Source organism: Haliotis asinina, chromosome 14 (assembly GCF_037392515.1).
Source record: "Haliotis asinina isolate JCU_RB_2024 chromosome 14, JCU_Hal_asi_v2, whole genome shotgun sequence".
In the NCBI taxonomy this organism is placed as follows: Eukaryota; Metazoa; Mollusca; class Gastropoda; order Lepetellida; family Haliotidae; genus Haliotis; species Haliotis asinina.
Window position 1 is genome coordinate 15,320,433 of NC_090293.1, and position 19,679 is coordinate 15,340,111.

General features: G+C 38.3%; 1 protein-coding gene across 3 annotated transcripts; it reads right to left on the bottom strand.

The window, feature by feature from the left end:
• Positions 1-720: 720 nt before the first annotated feature.
• On the bottom strand, positions 721-19,219 carry LOC137262182 (sulfotransferase 1B1-like). Of its 3 annotated transcripts, none has more exons than XM_067799968.1 (6): positions 19,152-19,219; positions 18,405-18,603; positions 4,469-4,789; positions 3,023-3,126; positions 2,576-2,738; positions 721-2,353 (listed from the first exon to the last, which is right to left on the bottom strand). In XM_067799968.1, exons 1-6 carry the CDS (start codon positions 19,185-19,187, stop codon positions 2,232-2,234), a joined length of 945 nt encoding a protein of 314 aa, XP_067656069.1. In that variant the 5' UTR covers positions 19,188-19,219; the 3' UTR covers positions 721-2,231. The 3 variants fall into 3 exon arrangements, with proteins under 3 accessions (XP_067656069.1, XP_067656068.1, XP_067656070.1); XM_067799967.1 differs by lacking the exons at positions 18,405-18,603; positions 19,152-19,219 and adding exons at positions 5,186-5,384; positions 5,921-6,111; XM_067799969.1 differs by lacking the exons at positions 721-2,353; positions 18,405-18,603; positions 19,152-19,219 and adding exons at positions 5,186-5,384; positions 5,921-6,114 and having other exon boundaries at positions 2,654-3,126.
• Between the last annotated feature and the right edge of the window lie 460 nt (positions 19,220-19,679).

Below are 19,679 nucleotides of genomic sequence, written 5' to 3' on the forward strand. Positions count from 1 at the left end.
CTTGCTGACGTGGTTGACACATGTCATCGGTTCGCACTTGCGCAGGCTAATGCTCATGTTGTTGATTACTGGATGGTCTGGTCCAGACTTGATTATTTACACACCGCCGCCCTATAAGTGGAATATTGCTGAGTGTGGCGTAAAACCTGACTCACTAACTCTACAATGCCAGTCGAACAGAATATTCGAACTGATCCTAATCAATTCAGGACGGTCATTAAAGGGGACTAACCGTATCAGTCCTGTTGCGCCGCTTGATTCATGTCATCGACCCGTGAAGGTCCCGGGGTAGAATAGGCCTTCAGCAACCCATGCTTGCCATAAAAGGTGACTATGCTTGTCGTAAGAGCCGACTAACGGGATCGGGTGGTCAGACTTGCTGACTTGGTTGACACATGTCATCGGTTCCCAATTGCGCAGATCGATGCTCATGTTGTTGATCACTGGATTGTCTGGTCCAGACTCGATTATTTACAGACCGTCGCCATATAGCTGGAATATTGCTAAGTGCGACGTAAAACTAAACTCACTCACTCACTGATTCATGTCATCAGTGTTCCGTACATGCAGATGGCAGTCTCTTGATTATCTGCTTCATATGCGAACATTTACACACTAAGTCGCTAAGAATCCTGCTGGAATGCAACATCAAACAGCAAACAAACATTATGAATCCAAGCGACTGTTGAAATGATACAATGGCACAAAACTCTATATTGTGTTTATATTGTATTTATATTCTCTTAGAGATACACCAGAACACTTTCTACGTTGTAAATTAAAAAATATAATAGGTTGAGTCTCATCTAGCACTGAAATCCTTGCACAGGAAAGGCATAGAATTCTATGGCGATGATCCAGTGCATTCCCTATGAGATAAAGCTGCTGACGAAATACGCTTACCACTTCTTGTTGAGCATACCCTGTACACCCGTAGGATATTAGAAATTGTACCATGTACGGGTATACAGCATCCAAATAAAATAGCGTAGTCTGTAAGCTGAGCAACGAGAGTGAAGAGCTGTTTCTTCCAAAATTGTAATACCGAATTATAAGTGAGTAAGTAAATGTGTCATCAGTACTGTTGCAGCTGGTACTAGAAATAGTTTCGTCTTGAAACGAATATAAAATGAAAACATCAGTCAGTCATCACAAGAAACAATTAAAACTCTCTGTTTAAACCTATGGACAATATGTTATGACTGAGCGCCGGTTTGTGGTTATGATATGGTAACATCTGCTTAGATTATACGCTTTTATATATTTTATTTACACTTCAAAACTGCAAGATCCGCATTCACAAACACATATACATAAGATCTCGGATAAAAAACGGACCAAGCTCAAACGAAATCTATCAAACCGGTGTTCAGGATGTTAATCAAACGGCTGTCTGTATTTGAGTGGAATTCTCTCAGACATCCGGTGACCTTCAACGTCATCTGGATTCGGCAACCTTGACCTTCATTACAATAGATACAAATACCACCACGGTACCATGCCGTCAGCTGTATACCAACAGCACTCCTGAAGATTCTGGCAGATGTAAAAAGTTCAAATAGACTGTTCGTGCAATATGCGTTGATAGTGATAGGGAAAGGTGGAATGCGAGTTCCTGATATGGAAGGACCTATTTCGTTGGCGTCACGTTTACTTCATTGACCCCCAATAGAGAATATACTCAGTGACTCATCCAGGTATATAGGTATAGTCCACTGGAAATTTAAAGATCTTGACATTTATAGTAAAGTAGCCCATATATAAAATCATTTTACCTGTGTTTTTTCTGCGGGGGCAGACAGACAGTTTTGTTTTTTCGATTTGTATCTCTGTGATCAAATATGTTGTGACAATCATTCCTTCAAAGCATCTCCTGGTGATCACATGATTCAGATGTAAAATGAGTTAATAATTATTTTCAAACTTCAATAATCAAAATTGTACCAGACACTTTTCGAGATAAGGAAATGTGCTGGAAACGTTATATATTATGTCTGCGACAAGTAGCAATCCTAGTAAGTGTGATCATGGTGAGCAATGTGTCTTCGTCTTGCAAGTGACTTGATCATTCCAACAGAACTACTTGGCCATGGAATCCCAATATTACAGTGTAATGTGTACTTGATAGAGGCATGATGGTAATGGTCAGACATGGTGACATGGTAATGGTCCGACATGGTGACATGGTAATGATCAGACATGGTCATATGGTAATAATCACTCACACAGAGTTAGTATTTCCTCCTGGTATACAGATTATAGAATCTTGACCCCGCCATCCTTTCTTCATAAACTCTGTAGTAATCCTCCAACATCTGCTTGGTGTAATAGTTTTTCCAATCGCCAACGATTCCTGGGTAAAAAACAATGTCGTATGAACGCGTATTCGTACCAACTTCTATTGTATCGAACATTCCTTTTCAGAGTATGTTCTTACTCCTTCATCACTTGCTCGACATCACCTACAGATATAAGCCTACACTCCAAAATGTCACGTTCCCTCAGATGTATGTCAATAAGAAAACTGATGCAGATGGAGATGGGGAGTAACAAAACAAAATCTTCACGAAATTACCTTTTCTGTAAAGAATATTTTCACCATCCAGTTTTATTGCGAAAGGCTCCTTGTCGATTTTCATTCTAGAAAAGACACATTTTTCTGCAATAGCCCGGCAAAGATCATCATCTCTTTGGAGCCCTAGGAAATCGGACAGAGCTTGCACAGCACGTACAGGATCCTTAGAAAAGAAAGAATACATGGTTTATAGAATCACAATCGTACAAACTATGTTAACTTTCAAGCTTACACACTCATGCAGGCACACGCACACGCACACACACACGGATACGCATTGAATTGACATTGTATATTTGCACATATGTTGCTGGTAAGCAATAACAGAATAAACCGAATAAATGAGAATGCTTTGATAATTCTACAGCAGAAGCAACCGTAAGCCTTAACTAAATGTAAGTAGAACTGCTTTAGAGCTATGATCATTTCATCTACGAATCTTCCTACCTTCATGGCGTCTTCATAACACTGGAAGTGAACTGGAATATCAGGATGGTTGCTAAAAAAGTCCTCAGCGTCTCTCCAGTGCTCAAATATACCATTATTTTCCACTGAAGCAAATTTGAAAAACCTGCACCCTTTACCAAGGAACACCAACTAAGTAAATTATAGAAAAGACTCTACAAAGGCCACCTTGGAATTTTGAGGACTTACGGTACATGATACCACAAGAGGAATTGAAGGAAATGAATCTAGTCTGTTAGTGTTATGTTCTTATTTCCATACTTTAAAACCGAAATGTTGTTAACATAGTAGGCCGGGCGGGACAACTTAGTAATGGCCAGCGAGTCCTAACTTGACACACAGAAGAAAACAAGCTACAAAGACATATTTTATATCACTGGAAAGGTCTCGAGGAGATGAACACGAAAAGTTCATTTGCCAGTGTGTTCACGTGTGTTCACAAATTGGCTCTGCAGAAATTTCTGGCAGATTTTTTTCTCTGCAGAAAGTTTTGGCAGAAATGTTTTTTCCGGCTGAAATTTCTGGCAGAATTTTTTTTCCTGCAGAAATTTCTGGCAGAATTTTTTTATTTCACTACCAGAATTATCTTAATTTAACAAAATTAGAGAGTATAAGTAATGATACTGCTGCGTGAGTGGTAGTTTCATGTTTATTCCAAGTAATAAGCACTTAGCGTGATCAACTGATCTGATATTTTTGTTTCGCTACCAGAATTTTCTCAGTTGAATAAGACTAAACACAATCGTTATATAATGTAATATAGACTTTCTTTAAATGATCTCGTTTTCCCTGTTTAAAGCCTATTAGTACCAGACAACCGAGTATTTTACAGTGTGAATTTAACCGTATTTCATTATAACTTTTACAATTTAAAAGGCTTATGCATTATTCCCATCCGTTTCATTATAACACAGTTGTAACTTCGTAGTGGATTCACGTCGTGCAAGATTAATTTAACAGTATTGGGGTGCATTTTCTAATCCCAATAAGCCTACATTGTTTTTGTATGCGATATGGGTTGAAGGCGAAAAGAGACGAAACCGGACATATACTACATACATACATACAATAATAACAATGTAAGACGTAATTTGAATTCATCAGCATGCTCGAAAAGACCAGCGTACCAGATGAGATGATAAACAATACCTATGTGACAATGTATCAGTGTTCAAAGTGTCAATACCCGCGAAGATGTAATTGCCTCGTTGAAACAATGATTTATGCCGAAGTGGCCACACCTGTTAAATGGTGGTTTATCAGGTTGTCTTTATACGCTGTCATCGTTCCGGTTCGGTTGTCCTTGAGTGGATACCGCGGTTAATAATTGTATGATAGACACAGGGGATACTTTGAACAAAATAGAACTACATTCGACTGTCAATTATTTCATGAGGTACAATGTGAAATGTGAAGGAAATTTCAGACCTTTTCCATCCAAGTAAAGGTGAAGGTAATCCCCAAAGGATCCCTGATATCTACCATAGGGCATGGGTCTGTCGTGAATGAGCTTGTACAGAGATAGGGCAGCATCCTTTGGGTCTCTCAGGGTAAAGATGACTTTGCACTTGAGAGTTGCCACATCATCTGGAGAGTGGGACATTTTTGTATGTGCGTTGATAACACGTGGTGATGGCCGTTGGGCCAGTTCTACCGGAGGGGTTAACTCCATGAGATCTTTGGCTCTTTGAATGGTTTCAGCTTTACCATTAAGAAGCATGCTTGTCATTTCGAACGTCCAGTTTGTTCCTTTAAAAAAAGGAAAATGATATGTTGAATTTTGATACAATCAACTTACAAGTTCGTCTAGCTTTCACCATCAAAGTCAAGACCAGGTCCTTCTACAGTTGATATCGTAGAGTGTATTACTTTATCAACATAAAACGTCATGCAAGCCATGCTATTGTAACAAGGCAGCGTGGTTGAGAATGTTAACCATTGTTAAGTTCTAGTCACTGCGTTCAGACAAAATTCACACAGTGTTTACAAAATAATTGGTTCTACAAGTAAAGAAAAACACACAGATCTTCACCTCAAACACCTGGTGCCATCACTGGTTTGGAGCCACTGAGAATATTTTCAATTCTATCATGTCTTCAGTCCCTTGACAGATACTATTTAACTTCATCTGCGTTTAAAATTTACCTGTCCGGGGAAATCCAGTGATGTATATGTCATCTGACCTCATGCAAAAACCTTGGATTTGTTGAAGTATTTCAACTTTGTACATAGGTATAAGGTGTACACCACGAAAAAGTTGATATTTCATACTATGGCCACTTCGATCTGTTACTGTAACGATGTGTTGTCCAGTGAAATCCATGTCAAACTTCTGCTCATCGATCTGCCAAAATGTTAAAGGCGCATAAGTTAATAGTGCTCAGTGAGGACGGTGACTGGTTCTAAATAATGAGTCAGTTATTAAATGTAAAGTCGATGGTAGAAGCCACGTCAACAGAGACATGTTTCGTGATGCGGTCATAATTCACGAATTAGTTGCCTGCTTGCATCCCTGGAATGCGTAACAATGTCCTGTTGGCCGAAATCCAGATTACCATTAAAACATGCTCACCATCCTCACATGCTTACATGACATTATAAGTCCGCGGAAATCTGCCCGCTATATTCCATGTGATCATAGTCTACAAAGTACTGAAATAACTCATTTTGGACACATACCAGCCTCTACATGCTTGTACGGGAGACAAGTGGAGAAGCAATACTTGCTCCTACATTTGCCACTTGTTATATAACATCAACAGTTACTGCGTCTTTACAGCATACAACGCTGGGCACACTAACGACAAAAGAGATTTCGATAGCTAAACACTTTTTCGGCAACATTAAAGTGAGACAAACGCTTTTCTTCCTACTACTTACAGTGTACATTCCCTCTTCACGCTTTGCCTCCGCCATTTTGATGTTTACCCTGTAATGCACCGAGTGTGCTCACACTCACTATTCTGCCTGCGATGGGGTGAAAGGTTGCAGTCTTATCATTACCGTTTTCCTTCTGATGTAGGAGGTTTCTGAAATTTTACAGTTAGGCACAGCTGCCTTCAAGTTGTTTCTCACTGGACACATTGAGAACGCCTGCAACAATAATACACAATGCTGGCACGGCAAGTGTGTGCATGTGTGCGAGAGAATGAGACAGATGGAATGAAAGAGGGACAGAGAGGTGACAGCAGGTACGATATGTAATGGTTGGAATTCAGTTCCATTAAGTGTGTTTGTGTTTCATTAAGACTTGAAGGTTTGGAATATGAGTGTTGCTGTTGCATGCATACATAGCTAATCCATCTCTTGTCAGAACGTGTGGAACGTGAACCTAAAGCAGAAGTAACCAAAACAAGCCTAACTAACAAAAGACAACACTTCACAACTACATTAAACTGGCACATAACGTAGATTCCTGGTTGGATCCATTATTGTCTGCAGTGACTTTTGCATTCAGTACTCCTAGTGGACTTGTGCCTAAACGTGTGAAAGGGACTCAGTCACACTTACCTGCACATAAGTCATGCTTACCCACTTCACACTATTGCCTTCAGAGTCATTAGATGATAAATATTTTCACAATTCCCAGAAGAGTAAAGGCCAATAACAAAGCTACCTAAAAACACTACCTTAAACTGTATTAGTTTAGTTTGTTATTGTATACGTTTTTATGTTTTCAAAAGTCTAAGTTTTCATTATCATTTGCCGAGAGGATATTAACACACAAGACCTTTTGTAATCGTTAATACGATACTTGATCTAAATCGTGTTCTCAGCATTCCTCCCAAAAGGGTTGCTTGATTTGGTTATATTCATTATGTGGTTCGGTAAGTGAGGACAACTATGATATATAATTATATATTGAATATCCAACTATCAAACTGTTTTGGAATGAATTCATCAAGTCCATCTTCGTAATAACATTGCCAGTTGTAATTATTCGACTGACAGTTATTAAACTTAAAACTCGTCCACAAAATTATCCTACTTTAACTGCATGTTGTTTCAAGCTGCACTGAAAATTCTGCAAAAACTGCCGGCAAAACTGCAGATTCTGCTCTGATCTGAAACAACAGAAGAAAACTTCGCATCCCAAAGTGTTCACGTCACGGCTTATTCTACAGATTTCAACAGAGTTTATGAATTCAGCATGCATCTTGAAACCCTCTTGTTCATTCGATGATAGACGGTCTCACAAGACGTGGAGTATTGTCGTATAAAGCATTCACGAATCTATGTAGCCATGGGTACAACCTCTGTGTTCTCGGTCTGAAAAATATAAAGCTCCTTTTCCACAGAATGCCGACAAGTACTTGTGGACTGGGGCCTAAGGAAACGCCAAAACTACATCTTCAGTGTGCAGCACTGCTGCCGGTTGTCAAGGATCTCCAGACGGTATAAAACAACAATCACTGACAATGTTGTAAAACACCAAGGTGGCGAACATCCAACATTCAAAGACAGCGTATCTAGTCCATGTTCTGGAGGTCTGCCCCTCTGAATTGGAGATTTCAATGTAACTGACCACCATGGGGACTTATAGAATTACCCGAGAGCGATAGTGTACCAGGGTCCTCCTTTTAGAGGTATATTGCTAACTAATGAGTAGCCAACAAAGTACTATAGTGTTAAAGTACTATAAAATTATTGTCCTCCTGAGAGGGTACGTAAGTCCCACTAGTGTACAATGAACACTAAAACTTTCCCCTGTCCTTTGGCTAGATGTGTCTAAATTCCTAACAGCTGAAGAGATGGTGTAAATCCATGCTAGAAGCAAATGTGCTGTAAGACCCCATGGTCACTAGTATGGTGATCAACCTTCCGTTGTCAGCGATCAAGACCATTTTTATACTGTCTTGTCAGGATTTGAAATCACATTTTAGAAATAGATGCTAGATTTACTTCTAAATTACCCTGATATTATAACATGACAGTTCTGTTATTACTTATATGTATTTATAGTGAATTTACAAATTGCTTTGATGTGGCTGAAATAGTGCCGATGTGACTTTAACTTTTAATATACTCATTCACTCCTTGCCTAGACTTCTATGTCAATTACCCAGTGCCTTTCCTGTATTAGTGAAGAATGAAGCTTGCTCCGTCTTGCCTTCTTGTCGGACAAGCCCTATGCACCCGAATGATACAGCAAACGTGTACCATGCACGAGTAAACAGTTGTCAATAATTAAATTCAATGAAATTCCAGTTGATTTTGAAAACTCAGTCAATCATCACAATAGATTATAGCATCTAACTTGATCACTGACATGCTGTTAATTTACAACATTTCAGAAACATCCGCATTTACACATACCGTAAGGTTGGGTGAGGCAAGGAAAAACACAAACAAAAATCGAACGAAATCGGTCTGTCTATCTGTCTGTCTGCATGCATGCATGGTTACCACTTGACCGTGTGGATTTGACTGGAATATTTACGGACTGACTTCGTGTAACCGTACTTTGAACTGACACATAGATGTGCTTTCCGACCAACAGCTATGTTGCTGCTATACCTTGAACGAGTGAGTGAATGAGTGAGTGAGTGAGGAGTTTAGTTTAACGCTGCACTTAGCAATATTCCGACTATATGGCTGCGGTCTGTAAACAATCGAGTCTGGACCAGACAATCCAATGATCAGCAGCATGAGCATCAATCTGCGCAATTTGGAACCGATGACAACCGAGTCAGCGAGCCTGACCCTCCGATCCCGTTAGTCGCCTCTTACGATAAGCATAGTCGCCTTTTGTGGCAAATATGGGTTGCTGAAGGCCTATTCTACCCGAACCTTCACGGGTCATACCTATAACAAAGACACGGATGGACCAATAAAGGTAGTCAAAAATGGTATATTCGTCTCACAGTACAAACATTATTGTCTGACAGTTTATCTGCGGATTTTAGGACGCATGAGGCATTTTCGAGCAAAAAGCAAGGAAATCACATTTTCTGGAGCAGATTTCCCTTGGAGGATTTTGTTTGTTGATGCACTACTTGTATATTATTTATTCAAAAGGTGCCTACCGGTGAAGGTTTGTTTCTAGTCACAGGCCAAGATTTGTCATTTGAGCGTTCATAATCAATATACTGTAAATTATTGTGTATAGGACATATGGCAACCGCTTTATAATACGGATCTTAACAGTTATAGTAAAGTAGCCCAAATATAAAATCATTTGCCTGTGTTTTTCTGCGGGGGCAGATAGACCGAAGTTTTGGTTTTCGATTTGTAACTCTCTGATCGAATATGCTGTGACAATCAATCCTTCAAAGCATCTCCTGGTGATCACATGATTCAGATGTAAAATGAGTAAATTCAAACTTCAATAATCAAAATTGTACCAGACACTTTTCGAGATAAGGAAATGTGTTGGAAACGTTATATATTATGCCTCCTGTGACAGGAGCAATGCTAATTAGTGTGATCATGACAAGCAATCAGCTTTCAGTTAGTAAGTGACTTGATCATTCCAACAGAACCATTTTGCCATGGAATCCCATTATGACGGTGTAATGTAAACTTGATAGAGATATGATGCTAATTGACAGACATGGTCACATGGTAATAATCACTCTCACAGAGTTAGTATTTCCTCCTGGCGTACACAGCATAGAATCTTGACCCCGCCATCCTTTCTTCATAAACTCTGTAGTAATCCTCCAACATCGGCTTGGTGTAATAGTTTTTCCAATCGCCAACGATTCCTGGGGAAAATATTGCCGTACAAAGGGTTAACATCGAGGATACATCAACCCATGGGCCCCGAAGGACCAGTGAACAATGTATTTATCTTACCGAACACCTCACTTTTAAATCTGTACATTGAATCCCGTACATTATGCATGCTTCAATGTTATTCGAGATAATGAATTACTACCTCGAAGTAGCAAATGAATTCGGCATCCCCAACGGTCTACATAGAAGTGTTACTCCCTTGTAATGGGGTACACCTAATACAATAAAAGAACACTCAGCCAGTCAAGGTAAGACGTTTGGGAATGTGTAGTATTTCTTCATCACTTGATCAACAATCACATGATGAAGAAGCAAGAGAAGACTCTATAACATAGTGTTGTCACAGATCAATACGTTTGCTGTTGAATTTCAAGAGCCATAAAAGTCAAGAAATTACCTTTTCTGTAAAGGACGTTTTCACCATCAAGTTTTATTGCGAAGGGCTCCTTATCGTTTTTCATTCTAGTGAAGGTGCATTTTTCTGCAATGGCCAGGCAAAGATCATCATTTCTTTGAAGCCCGAGGAAGTCAGACAGAGCTTGTACAGCACGTACAGGATCCTCAGAAAGGAAACAAACATCGTCTATAGAATCACAAACGTGTAAACTATGTGCACGCACACCCTCATGTATACGCATTGAACTGACATTGTATATATGTACATATGTTGTTCTAAGTGATAACTGAATACAAACTACACTCGAATAAATAAGAATATCTATTTTTTTCCACGGTCTCATCTGACCTGTTATGTTACACAAATAACCATGTTTAGCCTCTGCTAAAGTCATTTGTTCCACGAGGTTTCCTACCTTCGCGGCATCTTCGTAACGATGGAAGTGAACTGGAACATTGGGATGGTGACTAAAATAATCCTCGGTGTCTCTCAAGTGCTCAAATATGCCATTATTTTCCACTGAAGCAAAATTGAAAATCTGTTTCCTGTGCAAGGTCAGCGAATTGCAACAACATGTAAGTAAATCAGAGAAATGACTGGATATGAACATCATACAAATCAACCTATTAGTAGGGTGAACTTCCATGGGAGTTGGGCTTTACTGCAAACATAATGTGCACTTGTCATAACAAAACGTACAATCAATAAAAGGTTTCATACCTTCTGAGACTATTGTTCCCGTTAAGACCAATACTATGGTTTACCTGCGTGAGAATGGTTTTATTCCGAATGGAGTAGAATTTCAGCAATTTCAGCAACATTAAACGCGACGACACCAATTTCGGTGAGTGTTTGTATGTTTCAGGTGTGTAAATAATCCAAACTGGACCAGACAATTCAGTTGTGAACATCATGAGTTATCGACACACTGAGTTATACAACTGGCATACGTTGCCGCAACCAAAACAACAAGCCAGACCACCGAATCCCTTTAATCGCATTCTCAACAAACCGTTGCTTTCATATCTCTGGGTTTTTGTACTTTTAACAACGTCCTTGATTAATCTAATGACTGGATTAAATGCAGTAGTACTTGGCTGTACTATTACAGGCATCCATTCAATTTTTTCATGTAAACATCAAAAGCGCAGGGGAAGTATATTACTGATTTTGCATTGTACGTTACTGTCTCCAGGCCAGACTGACAACAATCATTGGTTCTGTTTTAATGAATTCTGCAATAAATATTATATATAAAGTAGTATTATGATAAACAAGATATGTGACTATATATTTCTATTAAGCTACCATGATGTGACCGTTTTTGCGGATATTGCAGAGCATGTTATAACTGTGTCTCTAGTTTTCATGCAGCACGCGACTACTTTCATAAATACATTGATGCAAACAATATTTACGGAGTAAAACAATTATTTGGTTTTATTTTAACTGATAATATCGTACTTTACAAGAAAACAATGTTTGGTTCATACATAAGAATAATTTAGTGTTTCTATACTCATCTTATGTGCCATCATTCAATGGTTATGGTTAAGGATGTAACGTACGTGGCCACCAACTGGTACTCATTTAGAGATTAGATAAATGCATGTCACTATTAGAATAATGCATGGAGTTGTTTGCAATATATTATAAAAAGTGCCAAGTTCGACAAAAAAATGGGATCAATAAGGACAAACTTGTACTTAACAGAAAGGTACGTTACCGTAATGTGCGTTACCATTAGATTCGAAACCGCCAACATGAATGTGAAACAGCTTAGCTTAGTATAAAACACGTGGAATGACGTAGCCATTTTGCTAACATCATTACAACATAGGACAGCCGACCATATCTGACATCTAAGACGATTATCAACACATTTCGGTAAGTACGTTGGGTGTGTTTTGTTAGGATAATATGAGGGTGATTAAATATGTGAAACGTTACTTTATCTACACACTGTTTCCTCATCCGTGCCCTGTACTTTCTGAAAAATTGTCATATTGATGAATTTATCCGAAATTTGTTGTATAGGTATTACTGAATTAGTGTAATGTGCGTAACGTAACGTACAAAATTGGTAATGAAATGTCTAATGAAATGTTAGTGCTGCTTGTATGATATCTTACGAAGTAAATGTTATCTTTTGAATGGTACGTTGACATAACTCTACTGATTCATATTTTATTAAAAATTTTTATCTGTACTGTTCTTGTTTGAATTAAGATTTCATTAATAACCTGTATTTCTGTGAATTTATTACTCCGATACACGTGCACACTGTCTGGTACATTACCAGGTACTTTCACTGATGGTATTTACTTTACAGTGTATCATAAGACAGCAATAAAGTGTGTAAATAATTCATAGGCATGGGAAAGACCAGAGCAGAGATACAGACAGCCTGTAGAGAAAGAAAGAAAGAAAAGGAAGGGAGGAGTACCTTGCAAAGGAGAGAAGATGAAGAATGGTTATTATGTTCCAAGCAGTCAACTGAATCACAAAGAAAGGACAAAGAGAAACGTTGTTAGCAGGGAAAGAGTGAAGAAGCATCGGAAAATGAAAAGAGATATCACAGCGGCTCTGAACCGTGAAGAAAACATGCAATTCCCTGAAAACACTAGTGGGTATGATAGTGTAAATGCCTCCGATATTCAAGCCATAGTTGCAAGGCTGAATTTCAATAACCAAAGAAAAGCAGGCACAAGACGCCGAATTAGTACAGCTCTCGTTTTAGCCCACAAAAGTATATCACAGCTTAAACAGTAAAAATAGAGAGAAAAGAGCAAACAAAGAGACGTATATCAGTGGACTCGCCGAAAACGCCAAAGAATATGACTCCGAGAGATTTAGTGCGAGCAGGTCTATCAGTAGCAGAGGGTGACAAAGTCCGACACCAGGTTCTTTTAGGGTTTGCTTTGTTGTATGAAATTAAAGATGCTCGAAGTAAAGTTGTTCACAGAAAAAACAAGGAGAAGGCACTTCGCAGTATCGTGTGTGGAAAAATTATCAAGTAATATCGTTGGCTGTCTGTACATACTGCGCGCTGGGATCAAAAGGAAACAAGCTAGGAAAAACAGAGACGAAGTGGTCGTCAGTTCCTGCTCACACACGATATCGGATTCAAGAAAGGTTTAGAAAGGAAGTTGAAAGCTTCATGGAAAGGGCTGATAATAGCCAATCCCAGCTAGGTAAAGCCGACTCAAAAGCAACTGAAAATGGTCAAACGATACAGACTCGGGTTCTGACTCGATTCTGGAAAACCTGGAAAACTTACATAGTAAGTTTATTTCAGAGAATCCAAACATACCGTTTTATCTTGCCACCTTCTGTAGAATGCGCCCAAGACGACACGTACTTACCACATTTTTCATAAGCAGAAGCTGTTGTTTGTGCACAAAGGCAATGAAGGCAATGAGGAGAGAAGACTTATCCGTCTGTGCCAATCCTGATGCATTTATAAAATAACAGAAGCTGAAAAAGTACCCGGCAAGCGTGTCTTTGGACAATGGAAGAGAGTGGACGTCACTGAAAAGGGGCGAGAAGAAAAGGTGCTTGATATTAATGATTCAGATGGCGCTGAGGTTTCCTTCCTGGAGAAATAGAAACATCTGTTCCAGTGGCCAAAATGCGAGGATGTAATCTGGGTGTCGAGATCAGATATTTTGCGTAAGGTAGATGATCTAGTTCCTACTGACAAATCTCGGAGACTGTTGAAGTTAGATGAAAATGAAATGAAGTTAGTCTTGCAGGCAATTCACTCCTGGATAACATTACAGTAATGTAAGGTACTTGAAGCGGAAGTGTTGGTCACATATTGTGGAACAGTTATTGTTGAGCTTACATTTGCATTGTTGCAGTTCTTTGTTAAGAGTAATAACGTCAAGCAAATTCAAAACATTTTGATATGCTTGATTGCATCGACTTATGTTGTTTCTACTAAAATGTACATTACCTGTTTACAGTTTTACAATGTCAGACTAATGTTTTGGATGTCATGTCCATTGCCATTGACGAACTATGGAAACGCATCCAGTGTTCTTTTTAGGTGTTAGGGGTATATTTTGGATGTGCCAGTCACATTTGACATTATATGCAATTCATTGTAAGGTACGCTACAGTTTACATCATTCGGAGTTGGGTGGATATGCTGTGAACACAAAAGCCTAAACGCATCTTCTACCCATTCATTTTCTTAGGTATGTGATGGGTTGCATTTCCATGGACATTGACTCTCTTTCTAATGACGATTTTGCAACCTTTCTAATGACTATTTTGCAACCAAGCAGTGTTAATACTAGATGCCTTGAACCATAAAAACTACAGCATGATGTGCTGGTATGTCCAGTACACCCCAGATGTTACGAAAGCCTAATGCTGCCACTTTTGTAACACAAAATATTTTTTTTCAAAGACAGTTCTCGTTACTTCAGTTATTTACTCGTTGCTTCGAGTGTTTTTTCGTTATTTCAATAATTTTCTCGTAACTTCGAGTTATTTCAAATATTTTTTCGTTGCTTCGATTAATTTTTCGTTACTTCGAGAATTTACAGTCAAAAACTTGACATTTCGAATATTTTCTTGTTACTTCAAGTTTCTTTCAAAAACTTGAAATTTCGAATATTTACTCGTTGCTTCAAGTTTCTTTCAAAAACTTGAAATTTCGAGTATTTTCTCGTTGCTTCAAGTTTCTTTCAAAAACTTGAAATTTCGAGTATTTTCTCGTTGCTTCAAGTTTCTTTCAAAAACTTGAAATTTCGAATATTTACTCGTTGCTTCAATTTTATTTTTCTTAATTTCTAAGTTTGATGAAGCTAGCATGTATACTTTAGGAGATCTGCCCCGATCAAGATGGCATCCTCATAGTCACACACACCCTACAAGCTACACCCTACACCACCCGAGTTTCAGTGGTCATAAAACAAACTTTCAGTTCAATAGGGAGGATGCGCACCCTTGCAACCGCGTTATCTTTGCATATGTTTGCATAAGGCTTAATTAAGCTGATAGTAATAACATGTGCCCAGATATGGAAACTATACTTTGTTTTAATTCATGTAATGAATTATGATTTTTATATTAAGACTTTTTATATTAAAAGTGCTTGAGAACATTCTCAGCTTCTCAAGCAACTCAGTTCTCGACTACTTTTCACTCTAATTACCAGGTAATTAAGAAAGATGGAAATGTGTTGTTACTATACTCTGTAGTGACTGGTAGAAGAACAAACAGAATTTTCATTCTTTTCTCAAAAACACAAAAGGTGAAACATAGAACATACCTGTATATGTGAATATAATTAATATATTTACACGATATCATTTGAAAAGGCACAGTGTGTCATATATTTGGCTAATTTGAGAGTGAGTGGTTGATAATCACATTTCATGAGAAAAATACATGTACAGGTAGAGGGATTCACACAGAAATATTTTGTTGAAAATGATATTCGTTGTTGTCCGACAAGTGGTGGGCATATTAGTAAAACATGGAATTCGTCACATATGGCTTGTTTACAAAGATTACAAAGTCGGCTTTCTTTCAAACCATTCAGACAGCGCCCTGTTTCCATTGGTAACCTATGATTTGTTGTCCTAAATTTTCTCAGTGAAATTCTACTTTGCAAGGTTAATTTAAGATAAGGTTCTGGAATAAGTTCAATTTCATACATTGTGAAATGAAATCCTTTTGATGATTGGGTATTGCTTAAATTCCAAGATTGAACAGACTGTATACTATGTACTGACTCCAAGTGAACTCATTAATGGAATAGGGGTGGAGAGCATGGCTGAGCTAACTAGTGTACTCACTGAATTTATCTTACAGGAGGTCTGTCATTTTGGAGTGAACCGCAAATAAGACTTAACTGTGAAATGATACCATATATTCGATAACTTTGAGGATTTGACTGAAGTCAATTTGCTCCAAAAGCATACCATTTTGGTATGAATATCAGTACGAATTGCTTTGCTTCCAGTCTCCACATACAACATGTGGCGAAGCAGTTTTCTTGAAAATATTAAATGAACAATTTCAATAACACTTAAAGTTTCAGATGGCTAGAGGTCGTATAACCATTTCTAAACCTAATGTTGTCTTTTTTATCAGGACACATACCACAATTTCCAACGACACAGCATAATTAAGCCTTGTGCAACCAACCATAAAATCAAGCATGATAGATAGGTTTGCCATTTGGGGTTTAAACCCAGATATGAACCTTAAGCTTTTGCGGTTTCCTCCCAAATGTGACTTAGGCTGTGGATATGAGGGTGTCATGTTGTTCGGAGAAGATTTCCTTAAACTATACATGCTAGCTTCATGAAATTTGGCACACGTACCAAGCATGATCCATAGATGTGCCATTTGATGGTAATACTCAGGTATGAATTTTATGTTTTTTGCTGTATCTATAGACATGTGACTTAGGCTGTGACTATGAGGATGTCATCTTGCTCGGGGCAGATCTCCTAAAATATACATGCTACCTCCATTAGACTTAGAAATTAAGAAAAAGGAATCTAAGCAACGAGTAAATATTCGAAATTTCAAGTTTTTGAAAGAAACTTGAAGCAACGAGAAAATACTCGAAATTTCAAGTTTTTGAAAGAAACTTGGAGCAACGAGTAAATATTCGAAATTTCAAGTTTTTGAAAGAAACTTGAAGCAACGAGTAAATATTCGAAATGTCAAGTTTTTGGAAGAAACTTGAAGCAACGAGAAAATATTCGAAATTTCAAGTTTTTGAAAGAAACTTGAAGCAACGAGAAAATACTCGAAATTTCAAGTTTTTGACTGAAACTTGAAGTAACGAGAAAATTCTCGAAGTAACGAGAAATTAATCGAAGCAACGAAACAAATATTTGAAATAACGAGAAAATACTCGAAATTTCAAGTTTTTGAAAGAATTGTCTTTGAAAAAATATATCTTATGCTACAAAAGTGGCAGCATTAGGCTTTCGTAAGATGTAAGTGACAGGAGACATGTACAGCTTTATGTGAATCAGTCTAACTGTCATGTTTCGTACATGCATATGTGTACGGATATTAATGAATTAAACATAGCTTTTCTCCGAAGTTTCATGGGTAGCTGGTTACGTACATTACATTCCAAATTTTCTGGTTAGTACTGGTAAAGTACGATTGGAATTTTTGAACAAAAGAATTCAGTTTAAAAGCTAATTTTTGCTCTTCTGTATGCTTGAGAACCTGTATAACAAAGACAACGATTTCAATTCCAACTGTGTGACATTTAGATTTTATCAATTTGCGTATGACAATGCAATGGTTTATTGAGAATGGATGCTTGTGAGGGGCATGGGCTGTTAGAAAGCTAAGCGTTGCTGACATATTTATATCAGCTGACATGAACTGGGATGTTCTATCTACAGTGGCGATAATTTGAACTAAATGGAAATATGTTCCTTTGTCAATTTTAAAGTAACAAAGTACAAAGGAAATGTCATACCTTTTCCATCCAAGTAGAGGTGAAGAAAATCCTCAAAGGATCCCTGATATCTACCATAGGGCATGGGTCTGTCGTGAATGAGCTTGTACAGAGATAGGGCAGCATCCTTCGGGTCTCTCAGGCTAAAGATGACTTTGCACTTGAGAGTTGCTACATCATCTGGAGAGTGGGACATTTTTGTATGAGCGTTGATAACACGTGGTGATGGCCGTTGGGCCAGTTCTTCAGGAGGAGTTAACTCCATGAGATCTTTGGCTCTTTGAATGGTTTCAGCTTTACCATTAAGAAGCATGCTTGTCATTTCGAATGTCCAGTTTGTTCCTTTGAAAAGAGAAAACAATATGTTTAATTTTGATTCAGTCAACTTGCAGGTAAGTCTCTTGATTCAGGTTTCACCATCAAAGTAAAGGTAAAGGACAGCCCCCCCCCCCCCCCCCCCCAGCTGATATTGAAGAGGAATTTAGTAACTGTATTACTTTATCGACATAAGGCGTCATGCAAGCCATGTTATTATAACAAGGCAGCGTGGTTGAGAATGTTAAGCAGTCTAAGCACTGCATTCGGACAAAATTCACACAGTGTGTACAAAGTAATTGGTTCTACAAGTAAAGAAGAACGCACACATCTTCTCCTCGAGCACCTGGTGTCATCACTGGTTTGGAGCCACTGAGAATATTTTCAGTTCTATCATGTCTTTACTCCCTTGCAAATATTGTTTTGATAGATACTATTTAACTTCATCTGCGTCTAAAATTTACCTGTCCGGGGAAATCCGGTGATGTATATGTCATCGGGTCTCATGCGAAAGCTTTGGATTTGTTGAAGTATTTCAATTTTGTACATAGGTATAAGGTGTACTCCACGAAAGAGTTGATATTTCATACTGTGGCCACTTCGATCTGTTACTGTAACGATGTGTTGTCCAGTGAAATCCATGTCAAACTTCTGCTCATCGATCTGCCAAAATGTTAATGGTACATAAGTATAATAGTGCTTAGTAAGTACGGTCACTGGTTCTAAAACAGTCGATGGTACAAACCACGTCAACAGAGACATATTTTGTCATGCGCTCGTAATTCACGAATTAGTTGACTGCTGACATCCCAGGAATAGGTATATAACGGTAACGATGTCCTGTTGCTGAAATCCAGATTACCATTGAAACATCTATAAAAGCATATATAACATTATAAGTCCGTTGTAATTTGTCTGCTGAATTCCAGGTGACCATCAAAGCTCTTGCCAATGTCCACATGTGAACTCAGTTTGGACACATACTAGTTCCTACATGCTTGTGCAGGAGACAATTGGCGAAACAACCCTAGCTCCTAAACTTGCCACTTAATATACAACAGCTACGGTAACTGCACCTTCACAACATACAGTTCTGGGCACTAAGACCACAAAAGGGAATTAATGACAGTGTCTGTGCCACTCGACAGCTAAACAATAATATTCTACAGCAACATTAGATTGAGACAAATGCTTTTCTTCGCATCACTTACAGTGACTGTTCCCTCTTCACACTTCGCTTCCGCCATTTTGATGGTAAGACTATGATAGATAGAGTGTGCGCTCGGTCACTGCCCCAGCTATATTAGGGTGAAAGGTTGCAGTCTTGTCATTACCGTGTTCATTCTGATTCAGGAGGCTTCTCATATTTTACACTGAGACACAACTGTTTCACTTTGCACTCATTGAGAACGAATGTAACAGGAATACACGATGTTGGGAACACAATATTGGTGGTGTGCATGCGTGTGTTTGCATGTGTGTGTGAGAGAGAGAGAGAGAGAGAGAGAGAGAGAGTAATATAACAAGGGTAAAAGCAGGAACGATACTTAATAATTAAAATTCCAGATAAGTGTGTATCTGTCTGATTGATAATTATTTATGTTCATTATGTGGTCCTGTAAGTGAGAACATCTATCTACCATCTGTCATGTATATTCAACTATCAGACTGTTATCGGAAGAGTTTATCAACTCTACCTTCCTGTCAAGATTACCAGTTGTAATTATTCGACTGACAGT

What these genes read in the sequence shown, in the direction of transcription:
- LOC137262182 (XM_067799968.1), bottom strand. Translation starts at nt 19,187, where the DNA reads ATGGCGGAAGCGAAGTGTGAAGAGGGAACAGTCACT. An exon ending in GTGAAGAGGGAACAGTCACT is followed by an intron (nt 18,604 to 19,151) that starts GTAAGTGATGCG and finishes ACATTTTGGCAG; the next exon opens with ATCGATGAGCAGAAGTTTGA. An exon ending in CACCGGATTTCCCCGGACAG is followed by an intron (nt 4,790 to 18,404) that starts GTAAATTTTAGA and finishes CTTTTTTTAAAG; the next exon opens with GAACAAACTGGACGTTCGAA.